This window comes from Belonocnema kinseyi, chromosome 5 (genome assembly GCF_010883055.1).
Source record: "Belonocnema kinseyi isolate 2016_QV_RU_SX_M_011 chromosome 5, B_treatae_v1, whole genome shotgun sequence".
Classification (NCBI taxonomy): Eukaryota; Metazoa; Arthropoda; class Insecta; order Hymenoptera; family Cynipidae; genus Belonocnema; species Belonocnema kinseyi.
The window spans coordinates 87894512-87910013 of record NC_046661.1 but is presented as its reverse complement, the minus strand read 5'-3'; the positions used below and the strand labels follow the sequence as shown (position 1 = coordinate 87910013).

Below are 15502 nucleotides of genomic sequence, written 5' to 3'. Positions count from 1 at the left end.
GAACTTCCGAGCCAAAAGGACAGTTTTTCAACAAAAAGTTGATTTTTAATTAAATAATTAAATTTTATACCAAATTCTTGAATTTCCAAGTGAAAAAGACAACGTTTCAACAAAAAAAGTTCCTTTTCCACTAAATATTTCAAATTTCTACCAAATCGTTGAATTTTTAATTTAAAATAACGAATTTTCAACAAAAAAGTTATTTCTTAACTACATTGTCAAATTTTCATGGCAAAAAGATGAATTTTTAACAAAAAAGTTAATTCTCTACAAAATAGTTTACTTTTCTACTAAATTGTTAAATTCCCAAGCCAAAAGAACGAACTTTCAACTAAAAAAGTTAATTTTCAACCAAATTGTTCAATTTTCCTGCTAAAACACTAATTTTCAACAAAAAATTTAATTTTTCAAATACTAAATTATTTAATTTTCAAGCCTAGAAGACGAAGTTACAAAAAAAGTTAATTTTTAACCAAATTTTTTAATATTCTATCAAATTGTTGAATTTTTGAGTCTAAAATACGAATTTTCAACAAAAAGTTATTTTTTAACCAAATTGTTAAATTTTTTAGACAAAAACACGAAATTTCAACAAAAAATTTAATTTTCTATTAAGTTGTTGAATTTTTAAGCCAAAAAGATGAAGTTACAAAAAAATGTAATTTTTAACTAAATTGTTTTATAATCTATCAAATTTTTGAATTTTTAAGTCAAAAAAACGAATTTTCAATAAACAATTTATTTTTTAACCAGTTCTTGAAAATTTCTATTCCTTGATTCAAAATTAATTTCCTTGTTGAAAATTCTTTTTTTCCGGTGGAACATTTAACTCTTTTCTAAAATATTTGAATTTGTAGCTAAAAAGACTCAACTATTTTTTTAAAAATTAGTTCACTTTGGGTAAAATATTATTCTTAATTGTTAAAAAAATGTATCATTTCGGTTCAGGATTCAACTATTTTATTGAAAATTCGTCTCTTTTTTAATTACACCGGCCGATCATTCATTCTTTTTATTATTATTTTTTTTTTTTTTGAAAATTGGTTTTTTTCAACTGTAATTTAACTAGAAAATTCACGTATTTAGTTGAAAATTCGACTTTTGATAGAAAAATAATCTTTTTCGTTGAAAATTCATCTTTATATTTCAAAAATTCAGCTATTTCGTACAAAAAACAACTATTTCGTTAAAACTTAAACTATTTTGTCGAAAATCCACTTTTCGGTCAAAAATTTAATTTTTCTGTTGAGATTCCTTTTTTTATTTTGAATATGCACAACTATATATTGCAAATTGATCTTTTATGGTATGTCATCTCGAAAATTCAACTCTCTTTAAAAAAAAAATTCTTTTTTAGCTTTGAAACTCAAATATTCGATTAAAAATGCAACTAATAAATTTCTTGTGTTGATAATATTGGTCTTTAATGTATCGAAACGGATTAAAATATTATTTTTCAATCAGATATAATTAATTAATAACCTGGATATTTTGGAGGGCTAAATTCTCCCTTGGCGATCCACCATGTGCCTTAAATTTTGGCGTGAGTTTAGCAACCTGCTGGAAGATTCCCAAAATTGCAGAGATGGCGACATCGATGACGACTGAGTGATGATATGATCCAATTTCAGTGGCGAGTTCAGAAGCTTTGCTTTTCGTTTCAGGGGATGAATTTTCCGTTCCCATGTAGCAAGTGACTAGGAGAGTATTGCAAAGTTGCTTTGGATCCGTAGGGACATATTCGAAATCCCCGACTATTTTCCTAATGTCCGAGAGAACTTGGGCATCTAAAAAATTTAGGAATTGGGAATTACAGCCTTCAGCAGTAATCCTAAAAAAAGGGACGACTGAAAACAGCCGGAAAAATGAAATTCCCGTCACTGTGAATTTCCAGAACAATGAAATTTCCGAATAGTCAAATTGGAAAGTTTCTTAAAAATAAAATTTCCGAAAAAGAAAATTCCCGAACTGGAAAATTTACAAATAATAAAATTCCCGAATCGGAAAATTCATCAATAATAAAATTCGCGAAGAATAAAATTTCCGCATAATAATATTCCCGAATTGGAAAATTCATCAATAATAAAATTCGCGAAGAATAAAATTTCCGCATAATAATATTCCCGAATTGGAAAATTCACGAAAAATAAAATTCTGGAATTGGCAAAATCACGAAAAATTAAATTCCGGAATTGAAAAGATTCTTAAAAATAAATTTTCCAAACAATACAATTCCCCAACTGGAAAAATATGAATAATAAAATTCCAGAATTGGACAAATTACGAATAATTGAATTCCAGAATTGGAAAATTTCCGAAAAATAAAATTACCGAACAATAAAATTCCAAACTTGGGAAATTTACAAATAATAAAATTTCCGAATAACAATATTCCCGGATTGGAAAATTCACGAACAATAAAATTCTAGAATTTGAAAAATGATGAACAATAAAATTCAAGAATTGGAAAGTTTCTTAAAAATAAATTTTTCCGAACAATAAAATTCCCAAACTGGAAAATTTAAAAATAATAAGATTCCCAAATTGGGAAATTTACAAATAATAAAATTTCCAAAAAATAATATTCCCGAATTGGAAAATTCACGAACAATAAAATTCTGAAATTGGAAAAATCACGAAAAATAAAATTCCGGAATTGAAAATATTCTTAAAAATAAATTTTCCGAACAATAGAATTCCCCAACTGGAAAATTCACAAATAATAACATTCGCAAAGAATAAAATTTCCAAATAATAATATTCCCGAATTGCAAAAATATGAATAATAAAATTCCAGAATTGGACAAATCACGAATAATTGAATTCCAGAATTGAAAAATTTCCGAAAAATAAAATTTTCGAACAATAAAATTCCCGACTTGGAAAATTTACAAATAATACAATTTCCGGATAATAATATTCCCGAATTGGAAAATTCAAGAACAATAAAATTCTGGAGTTTGAAAAATCACGAACAATAAAATTCAAGAATTGGAAAGTTTCTTAAAAACAAATTTTTTCGAACAATAAAATTCCCGAACTGGAAAATTTAAAAATAATAAAATTTCCAAGTTGGAAAATTTACAAATAATAAAATTTCCAAATAATAATATTCCCGAATTGGAAAATTCACGAACAATAAAATTCTGAAATTGGAAAAATCACGAAAAATAAAATTCCGGAATTGAAAATATTCTTAAAAATAAATTTTCCGAACAATAGAATTCCCCAACTAGAAAATTCACAAATAATAACATTCGCAAAGAACAAAATTTCCGAATAATAATATTCCCGAATTGCAAAAATATTAATAATAAAATTCCAGAATTGGACAAATCACGAATAATTGAATTCCAGAATTGGAAAATTTCCGAAAAATAAATTTTCCGAACAATAAAAAACCCAACTTGGGAAATTTACAAATAATAAAATTTTCGAATAACAATATTCCCGGATTGGAAAATTCACGAACAATAAAATTCTAGAATTTTAAAAATGATGAACAATAAAATTCAAGAATTGGAGAGTTTCTTAAAAATAAATTTTTCCGAACAATAAGATTCCCAAACTGGAAAATTTACAAATAATTAAATGCTCGAAGAATAAAATTTTCGCATAATAATATTCTCGAATTGGAAAATTCACAGACAATAAAATTCTGGAATTGGAAAAATTACGAAAAATAAAATTCCAGAATTGGACAAATCACGAATAATTAAATTCCAGAATTGGAAAATTTACGAAAAATGAAAGTTCCGAACAATAAAATTCCGAACTTGGAAAATTTACAAATAATAAAATTTCCTAATAATAATATTCCCGAATTGGAAAATTCACGAACAATAAAATCTCAGAATTAGAAAGTTTCTTAAAAATAACATGTCATAACAATAAGATTCCCAAACTGGAAAATTTACAAATAATAAAATTCCCCAACTGGAAAATTCACAAATAATAATATTCGCAAAGAAAAAATGTTTCGAATAATAATATTCCCGAATTGGAAAATTCACGAACAATAAAATTCTGGAATTGGAAAAATCAAGAAAAATGAAATTCCGGAATTAAAAAGATTCTTAAAAATAAATTTTACAAACAATACAATTCCCCAATTAGAAAATTCGCAAATAATAACATTCGCAAAGGATAATAATATTCCCGAATGGGAAAAATACGAATAATAAAATTCCAGAATTGGACAAATCACGAATAATTGAATTCCAGAATTGGAAAATTTCCGAAAAATAAAATTTGTGAACAATAAAATTCCCAAAGAATAAAATTTCCAAATAATAAAATTCCCAAAGAATAAAATTTCCGAATAATAAAATTCCTTAATTGAAAAATTCCTAAACAGTTTATAATATTGCCGAATAATTAAACATCCGATAGTTTATTGAAAATTCTCGAATAATAAAAATCCAGAATTATGAAATTCCTATATTGGAAAAATTAAAAGTTGTGTTATAAATCATTATTTATTTATTGGAAATACAAAAATCAAATATTTCAATAAAAAAATAATACATATGCGATCACTTAAAACCCCCGAAAAATAAAATTACCGAATAATAAAATTTCCGAGCAATAAAAATCCCTAATTACAAAATCCCTAATTCCGAATTATGAAATTCCCATATTCTAACAATTAAAATTTGTATTATAAAATTTTATTCATTTCTTAGAAATACAAAAACGAGATATTTTTATTTAAACAAATTATATATTTAAACATTTAAAATTTTTAAAAATATTGTTTGAATTAAAAATAACAATAATTGAAACATTTTTCACCCAGAAATATATTTTTTCCAATCATTGTTATTTATTTTTTTAGTTCGGATTTTGTTTTAATTCGGCAAATTTGTTTAAATTCAAAATAACAATCAGTAAAAATAATATATTTCTGAATGAAAATTGTCTTCAGTTATTGCTATTTTAAATTCAATCAATAAATTTAGAAACATTAAACAATAAAAATAATTTTTTATGCAAATAGTTGATTATTGTATTATTAATAAATAAATAATATATATGCGATCACTTAAAAATCCCAAAAAATAAAATTCCCGAATAATAATATTCCTGAATTGGAAAATTTTCGAAAAATAAAATTTCCGAACAATAAAATTCGCAAACAATAAAATTTCCAAATAATGAAATTCCCGAAGAAGAAAATTTCCGAATAATAAATTCCTCAATTGCGAAATTCCTTAAAAATTTATAATATTACCAAATAATAAAACTTCCAATAGTTTATAATTATACCGAATTTCAAAATTTTCGAATAATGACATTTCCATATTTAAACAATCAAAGTTTGTATTATAAATTCTTATTTATTTATTAGAAATACAAAAATAAAATATTTTTATTTAAAACATTATATTTTAACGTTTAAAGTTTTTAAAATTATTGTTTGAATTAAGAAACAGTAACTTTAGAAACTTCAAATAATAAAAAAATTCTTTTATAAAAATATCTGATTATTGTGTTTTTAATCAATAAATAATATTGATTAAAAATGTTAATTATTTAAATTCAAGAGTTTTCCAATTCGGTCATATTATAAACCGTCCCAGAATTTTCCAATTCGGCAATTTTATTATTTGAAAAATTAAGCATCGCATAAATCGCATAAATATTATGTATTTATTAAAAACACAATAATTACATAGATTTTAAACAAAATTATTTTTAATGTTTAAATTTTCGAAATTTACTGATTGAATTTAACACAACAATAACTAAAGAAAATTTTCATTTCAAGAAAATGTTTTTATCAATTATTGCTATTTTAAATTCAAACAATAAATTTCCAAATTTTAAACATGAAAAATAATAGATTCTTCGTGCCAAATTAATTATAAAAAATATTTTTTTATAAAAATATTTGATTATTGCATTTTTAATCAATAATTAATATTGAAAGAAAATGATTAATTCTATACATTCGGGAATATTCTATTTCTGGAATTTTTTTATTCGTAAATTTTATTATTCAGGAATTTTATAGTTTCTGGAGTTTTATTTTTCGGGTTTTTTTAGTGATCCCATAAATATTATTTACTTATTGGAAGTAAAATAATCAAATATTTATATAGAAAAATTTTTATTTTAAATTTAAACAGTAAATTTAGGAAATTTAAACATTAAAAATAATTTTGTTTTGTAAAATATTTGATTATTTTATTTTTAATCAATAAATAATGTCAATGAAAAATTATAATTCCTTTAATTCGGAAAATTTTATTATTCAAAAATTTCCCAATTCGGTAATATTACAAACTGTCGGGAATTTTCGAATTCGATAATATTATAAACTGTCCGGGAATTTTCCAATTCCGAAATTTTATTATTCGGGACTTTTATTACTTTTTATAACAATAACTGATGAAAATATATATTTGTGGATGAAAATTGTCTTTGTTTTTTAAATTAAATAAATAAATTAAGGAACTTTAAACATTATAAATAATGTTATTTTGTAAAATAATTGATTATTGTATTTTTAATTAATAAATAATGATAAAATAATGATAAGTTTTAGACTTTTACCTCCTTTTTTAACAGCATCCACAATTAAATCACACATGGAGTAAACCAAACAGGCTGTTGCTGAAGAATCCACTCCTCCACTCAGAGGTAGGAAAAATCCTCCTTGACCGGATCGTCTTCAAATTAAAATCTTTCATTTTCTATTTCCACATTTGTTTTAGTAATCAAAAATTTTTTTAAATATATTCAAAATAGTGGCATAACATTTTTTTCAAAATTAAACCTGTGTATAGTCCAAAAGAAAAAAGTTTGCAATGGAAAAAATTATTTTTTAAAGACAAATTTCTTATTTTATACCCTAATATTCTTTAAGTATTAAAAATGGAATGCAATGTTTATTTAAAATGTTATTTTTTTAGTCTTTTCCCTATTTTTTCGCGTTTTTTCCACTTGGTTCAAAATTCAGTTTTTTGGTTTATCATTGTATTATTTGGTTCAAAATTAGATTACTTTATCAAAAATTAAATGATTTTTTAAAGCCATAATTTCTGGTGGAAAATTCGTCTTTTTGTCTTGAAAATTCAAGAATTTATTAACAAAATTTCTTTCTTGACTAATAAATTATTTTTGTTGGACATTCATCTTTTTGGTTTGGAAATTTATCTCTTTTTTGGAGAAATTTCACCTTTTCTGGCTAAAAATACAACGTTTGGTTGGAAAATAAGGGATTTTGGTTGAAAAATGCACTGTTTTGTTGAAAATTAATCTGAATCGGTTGAAAATTATATTTTTGTTCATAAAAAAAAGTGTAAAAGACTGTATATTTTTGGCTAAAAAATTCAACAATTTAACAGAAAATTCAACTATTTGTTTGAAAATTTATATATTTTTCAATTCTTCTTCAATGGTAAAATACCAAATGTTTGGTTAAAAATTATTTTGATTAGATTGAAAATTATAATTTTGTTGCTAACAATTGGTTAACGACTTTTTGTACTTTGTTAAAAATTCTTGTTTTTTAGTCCAAAATCAATTTTTGGCCAAAAATGCAACTGTTATCGTACAAATTAATCTGATTCGTTTAAAAATTATAATTTTATTCATAAATTAATCGCTTTGTAAAAAAATTCATTTTCTTTTGCTAGAAAGTTCAACTATTTGGTTGAAAATTTATTTATTTTTTCAATTCTTCAATGGTAAAATATAAATTTTTGGTTAATAATTTAACCGCTGGTTAAAAATTATTTTGATTCGGCTAAAAATGATCATTTTGTTAATAATTCAATTGTTTTGTAAAAATATATATTTTTGGCTGGAAAATTCAACAATTTAACATAAAATTCAACTATTTGCTTGAAAATTGATGCATTACAAAAAATTCTTCTTCAATGGCAAAATATCAATTTTTTGTTAAAAATGTAACCGTTTGCTTAAAAGTTATTTTGATTCGGTTAAAAATGATCATTTTGTTAATAATTCAATTGTTTTGTGAAAAAAAAACATTTTTGTTTTTGCTGGAAAAATCAACAATTCAGTATAAAAATGCAACTACTTGATTAACATCTTTTGTATTTTTATAAAAATTCTTCTTTTTTGGTAAAATATCAATTTCAAAAATTTAACAGAAAATTCAACTATTTGGTTGGAAATTTATGTATTTTTTCAATTGTTCTTCAATGGTAAAATATCAATGTTTCGTTAAAAATTATTTTTATTAGGTTGAAAATTATCATTTTGTTGCAAAAAATTGGTTAACAATTTTTGGTAATTTGTTGAAAATTCTTCTGTTTTGGTAAAATATCAATTTTTGGTAAAAAATGAAACTGTTTTGTTAAAAATTAATCTGATTCGTTTAAAAATGATAATTTTATTCATAAATCAATCGCTTTGTAAAAAATTAATCTTTTTGGCTAGAAAGTTCAACTATTTGGTTGAAAATTTATGCATTTTTTCAATTCTTCAATGGTAAAATATAAATTTTTGGTTAATAATTTAACCGCTGGTTAAAAATTATTTTGATTCGGTTAAAAATGATCATTTTGTTAATAATTCAATTGTTTTGTAAAAATATATATTTTTGGCTGGAAAATTCAACAATTCAGTAGAAAAATGTATCTACTTGGTTAAAATTTGTTGTATTTTGTTAAAAAATTCTTCTTTTTCGACTAAAAATATCAATTTTTAGTCAAAAATTCAGCTGTTTTTGTTAAAAATTAACTTGATTCGGTTGAAAATTATATTTTGTTCATAAATCAAACGCTTTGTACAAAAATTTATATTTTAGCCTAGAAAATTCAACAATTTAACAAAAAATGAAACTATTTGGTTGAAAATGTATTATTTTTTCAATTATAATTCAATAGTAAAATATAAATATTTGGGTTTAAATTATTTTAATTAGGTTGAAAATTATAATTTTTTTACTAATTCAATTGTTTTATAAAAAATTCATATTTTTAGATGAAAAATTCAACAATTCAGTAACAAATGTAACTACTTGGTTAACAAATTTGTCTGTTTTGTTGAAAACTCTTCTTCTTTGGTAAAATATTAATTTTTTGTGAGAAAATCAACTGTTTTGTTAAAAATTAATCTTCTTCGATTGTAAAGCAACTTTTTGTTGAAATTTCAACTGTTTTGTAAAAAAAAAAAATTATTATTTTCTGCTAGAAAATTCAATAATTTCGTAATAAGTTGAACTATTTCGTTAAAAATTTATGTATTTTATGGGAAATTCGTCTTTTTGGTAAAATTTCAATTTTTCGGTTTTAATAAAACAACTATTTGTTTAAAAAATCATCTTTTTCGGTTAAAAATGAAGTTTTTGTTGAAAATTCAACCATTTTGTAAAAAAATTATATTTTTGGCTTAAAAATTTAAGAATTTTTTAGCAAATTTATCTTTTTTGGTTGAAAATGAATGATTTTTTCTAAAATTAATTTCACGTTGTTGAAAAGTCACCCTATTTGGTTAAATATTTGACTGCTTTGTAAAGAACCCGCATTTTTGACTCGAAAACTAAAAGTTATTTGCAAATTTAAATACTTGGTTGAAAATTCGTCTTCCTTGTAGAAGAATTATTCCTCTTGGTTAAAAATTTAAATATTTAAGGAGAAAATTGATGGATTGATTGAAAATTCATCCTTTTTTGTATAGAAATTTAATCATTCTTAATAAAAATTATTCTGTTTTAATTAAACGTTCAATTATATTGCAGAAAATATGTCTTAATGGCTAAATTTAGAAGTTTTTTTATAATACGTCTTTTTTTGTATAAAATCAAATTTTTGTTTAGAAATGCAACTGTTCTTTTAAAAATGATGTTTTTTGATCAAAAATTTAATTATTTGGTTAAAAATTCATGTCAATAATTTTTTTTTTTAATTTTCAATGAAATAAAACATTTAATTTATAGCCCTGATTCAAACAGATGAATTATCAGTTTAAAAAATATTGTTTCAACAAAATATAAATTTTCCACCAAAAAAGTCGAATTTTTAACAAATTATACGAATTTTTAACTAAATAATTAATTTTTAACTAAAAAGATTAATTTTATACTAAAAAAGTTAAAATTTCAACAAAATACATGAATTTTTGAACAAGAAATTCAACTTTCAATTAGAAAAGATCAGTTTTAAACCAAATATTCAAAATTTTAAGTGAAAAAATTTCAATTTTAAACCCTAAATTCAATAGTTAATTTATCATTTAAAATATTCTTTTTCAGCCAAAAAGCAAACAAATTTTGGAACAAAATACATGAATTTTAAACCAAATAATTAGATTTTCAAACAAAAAGGTTACATTTCTATCAAAAAAGATGTATTTTCTAAAAAAATGGAATAGTGGAATTTTCAGTAAAAAAAATTAATTTTCAACAAAATTAAAATAAATTTTCAACGAAATAAAGTTTTTAATTAAAAAAATTTGTATTGAAATGCTCAATAATTCACGCGTATAAAATTAAAGGTACTAAACTTTTTCAATATAAAAAAATATAAATCCACGTATTCATTTTCAATTCTCTAAATTAAAAAAAACAATCAATGAACTTTAAAAATTTCAAAATTATATAACATTTTGAAATGAAATGAAATGAAATATTTTTGCAAGTTCGTCTTCTTGGCTTGAAAATGAAACAATTTATTATTCAGAAAATTAAATTTATTCAAGAATTAAAAATACAATTATCAATTTTCTTCAACTTACACTTTTATTTTATTTTCAACAGTAGAAAATTCAATTTTTAACAATAAAATTTTAAACGTTAAAATATAATTTTTTTAAATAAAAAATTTGATTTTTGTATTTCTAATAAATAAATAATAATTTATAATACAAATTTCGATTGTTTGAATATAGAAATCTCATAATTCGAACATTTTCAATTTCGGTAATATTATAAATTGTTTAGGAATTTTGCAATTAAGAAATTTCATTATTCAGAAATTTTATTATTTTCGAAAAATTTTCCGAAGAATTTTTTAAGTTGAGAAACTATATTCATTATTATTTGAAAATTAATTAATTTTATTCCGTTGAAATTTAATTTTAATTTTATTGAAAATTAATTTTTTACTGAAATTTCCACGATTTCATTTTTGTAGCAAATATATATTTTTTGGCAGAAATGTAATCTTTTTGTGTGAAAATTTAATTATTTGGTTGAAAATTCAAGTATTTTGTTAAAAATTCGTTTTATTTTTAGTTGAAAAAACCTTCTTTTAACTACAAATTTAACTATTCAATTTATGGCTTAAGATTTATATTTTCAGTCAACAAAATTTTCATTTAATATTGAAAAATTGAAAAATTCTAACTGAACACTTCTCCAATAAGAAATTCAATTATTTTCTTTTTAAATAGTTTAAACATCCTTGGAAAGCTTCAAAATTTTATTTCAAAATGTTGAGAAATCTAGTCATTGTTTTAAATTGATTTTTAATTTAAAGTTATTTTAGAAATTTTGTCAGAACTTCTAAATATCTCTCAAAATGATGTGAATTTTTTCTACAATTTTCAGAAAATCCTGCAAAATTTAGTAAGCTAAATAACATCATAATCGAAAAACATAAAAATTCAACTAATTATGTGAAATCTGTTTAAATCGAACGTGGAAAGATTTTTCTTCCACAAATTTGTAAAATACCCGGTAAAAAAAAAATGCACTATCATTTCCCTATTTTTCTTTGAGAATATTTGAAACCTTTTTAAATATTCTCTTAAGAATAATTTTTCGAAATAAAAATTTATTTCAATTTTTCCTAGGAAGCTGAAAAAATGTCTTTGATTTTCGTGAAACTTTACAAAATTCTTAAAAATTCTTTACAAGTTTTAATTATTTTTGAATCGTTTCAAAACCTCTATCTTTTCAATTTACTCAAATTTTTTTCCAAAATTATGTAATATGGCAAAATTGCAAAAGTTTGCTTTAAAATCTTTGACACACTTTTAAATATTTTTAGAAAATAATTCAAAATTTGTTGCGATCTTTTTTTCAATTTTCTCTTGAAATTCCTTACAAAAGAATCATAAAAAAATTTCCCATTAATCCTAAGAACTTTTTTTTAAATTGTTTTGACACCCTGATAGAGTTCAATTTCCCTAAGAAATGTGTAAATCCTGAAAAATTAAAAAAATAGTCTCAAAGTCTCTTCGACATTCTTTTAGCCCAGGTTTCGAAATAAATCATCAAAACTTAAAATTATTTTTAAAAAATAAAAACTAAACTATTTCATCTCAAAATTAGAAAAATTCACTGTGTGATTTTCACAATTATTCGATAAATAAACGCTTTTCTTGCTGTATTTTTCAGAATTTGTAGCAGGAGGCTGATTGCGATATTTATATTTGTTTAAAAAATAAGATGTTTGGACATTTTAAACTCCGAGGCCTGTAATAACAATAAATAATTACCTGAGATAATCCCAGAGCCAACAAGCCGGGGCGAGTGAAATTTCTTCCTCTGGAGTGTGATACAGAATTTTATTAGAACAATTTTCATCATCCTGGAGGCAATAATTTGAGCTAAGTGGCTGATCTGGTGGATCGGAAAGAAGACTCTCGGATGTGAGGGCAAAGTCTATTTTCACTCGGGGATAAGGATTTGATTTTGCTGCGCAATGCGATCTTGAACGAATATTATTCCTGTAGGTTCTGGAAGTTAAATTTGGATTTTAAAAGTCCTTCCTTATGCTATAAAGTATATAGAGCAGCCACAAAACTTTAATTTTGAAATTATCTGACTTTCTCCGGACTAATTTTTCAATTTTACTGACCAAAATAAAAATAAATGGTTTTCAACAATTGAAAACTCAACTTTCAATTTCCTTGAATTGTAAATTTTCTTAAATTTTAAACAAGGGAATTTTCAACTGTTGAAAATTCTATTATCAATTTTCTTTTATTTGAATTCGTTCAAAATTCAACTGTTAAACATTTGACAAAAATTTATAATTGGATTTTCAACAGTAAAAAATTCAATTTAAAACAATAGAATCTTTAAATGTTGAAAATGGAAGAAAATTTATAATTGAATTTTCAGAAACTGAAAATACGATTTTTAATTATCTTAAATTTTAAACAGTGGAAAATTGAATTTTTAATTTTCTCGAATGATCAATTTTATTCAATTTTCAACAGTAGAATATTCCACGGTTGAAAAATCTGTTATCAATTTTCTTCAATTTGCTATGCAGTTGAAAATTAAATTTTCTTCAATTTTCAGAAAAATAGATTTTTCATCAAGACTTAAACAGTTTAAACTTTAATTCGCAGTTTTCTTAAATTTTCATCTTTTAAAAATTTAACTGTTGAAAATTTAAGAAAAATTGATAATTGGATTTCCAACAGTTAAAAATTGAACTTTTAAGTCTTTTTAACAATTGACGAAAATTATTAATTGAATTTTTAACATTTTATAATCCAATTTTATTAAATTTTCAACAATTTAAAATTCGACTTTTAATTTTAAATCTTAAACAGTTAAATATTTAATTTGTAATTGTTTGAATTCTCAATTTTCTTTCATCTTAAGCAATTGAATTATCGACTATTAAAAATTGAATTTTAAACTTTTAATAATTCAATTTTCAACAATAAAACATCCAACGGTTTAAAATCTATTATAAAGTTTCTTTAATTTGCTACAGTTGAAAATTCACGTTTCTTACATTTTAAACTTGAAATATCAATTTCAATTTTCTTGTATTTCAAGCAATTGAATTTTCAATTCTTTAAAATTGAAGAAAATTGAATTTTATACTGTTGAAAATGGAAAAAAATTATGTTTGATTTTGCAACACTTAATTATGCAATTTTATTCCATTTTTCAACAATATAATATTCATTTGTTAAACGTTCTATTATCAATTGTCTACAGTTGAAAATTCCATTTTCTTGAATTTTAAACTTGAAATTTAAATTTACATTTTAAACAATTGATTTTCAATTCCTCAAAATAGAGTTAATTAAATTTTAAACTGTTGGAAATGGGAAAACACTTATAATTGCTTTTTTAATTGTTAATAATCCAACTTTATTAAATTTTAAACAATTGGAAATTCTGTTTCTAATTTTCTTAAATTTTAAACAGTTAAAAATGTAATTTATAATTGTTTCAATTGTCAATTTCCTGCCATTTTAAACAATTGAATTTTCGACTCTTAAAAATTGAAGAAAATGAAAAATTGAATTTTAAATTGTTAATATTTCAATTTTGTTCAATTTTCAACAAAAGAATATCCAACGGTTAAAAATTCTATTATCAATTTTCTTAAATTTTAAACTGTTACAAATGTAACTGTTGAAAATATAAGAAAAATTGATAATTGGATTTTCAAAACTAAAAATTCGCTTTTTAACAATAGAATTTGAAACTGTTGACAATTGAAGAAAATTGGTAATTGAATTTTTATCATTTAAATTTTAAACAGTTAAAAATTTCATTTTTAATTTTCTTTAATATTGTAATTTTTCTTCAATTTTAAACAATTGAATTTTCGACTGTTTAAAAGTGAAAAATATAAAAATTTTAATTTTAAACTGTTAATAATTAAATTTTATTAAATTTTCAACAATAGAATATCCAACGGTTGAAAAATCTATGATCAATTTTCTTCAATTTGCTATACAGATGAAAATGCAATTTTCTTCATTTTTTAGAAAAATTGATTTTTCATGAAGATTTAGACAGTTTAAACTGCAATTTTCTTAAATTTTCATCTTTAAAAAATTTAAGTGTTGAAAATTTAAGAAAAAGTGATCATTGAATTTCCAACCGTTAAAAATTGAAAAAAATTATTAATTGAATCTTCAACATTTTATAATCTAAAATATGCAATTTCGACTTTTAAAAATTTAAGAAAATTAGAAATTTAATTTTAAGCTGTTAATAATTCAATTTTATTCAATTTTCAACAACAGAATATTCAACGGTTGAAAATTCTATTATCAATTTTCTTAAATTTTAATACGTTAAAAATTTAAGAAGAATTGATAATTGGATTTCTAACAGTTAAAAATGGAATTTTTAAACATTTTTAATAATTGAAGAAAATTATTAATTGAATTTTCAACATTTTATAATCTAATTTTATCGAATTAAATTAATTTGTAATTGTTTCAATTATCAATTTTCTTTTATTTTAAACAATTGAATTTTCGACTGTTCAAAATTTAAAAAAAATTAAAATTGAATTTGCAACTGTTAAAGATTCAATTTTATTCCACTGATTTATTATAATTGATTTTTCAACTTTTAATAATCCAATTTTATTTAAGATTAAACAATTGAATATCCTATTTTTATTTTTCTTAAATTTTAAGCAGTTCAAAATTTAATTTTTTTAATTGTCAATTTTCTTTGATTTTAAACCATTCAATTTTCGACTTAAAAATGTAAGAAAATTAAAAATTGAATTTTAAACTGTTAATAATTCAACTTTATTCAAAATTCTACTTTAGTTTTCTTAAATTTTAAACAGTTGAAAATTTAATTTTT

The 15502-nt window shown here is 21.9% G+C and overlaps 1 protein-coding gene across 1 annotated transcript in view; it reads right to left on the bottom strand.

Annotated features, from left to right (window-relative positions):
* LOC117172990 (glutamine-dependent NAD(+) synthetase) overlaps window positions 1-15502 on the bottom strand; it is a 141962-nt gene that overhangs the window by 38988 nt on the left and 87472 nt on the right. Inside the window, exons 7-9 of the mRNA XM_033361330.1 lie at window positions 12418-12657; window positions 6559-6674; window positions 1483-1787 (exon numbers count right to left, since the gene is read on the bottom strand). Of these exons, the coding sequence (XP_033217221.1) occupies window positions 1483-1787; window positions 6559-6674; window positions 12418-12657 (661 nt within the window). The remainder of the gene's footprint in view (window positions 1-1482; window positions 1788-6558; window positions 6675-12417; window positions 12658-15502) is intronic.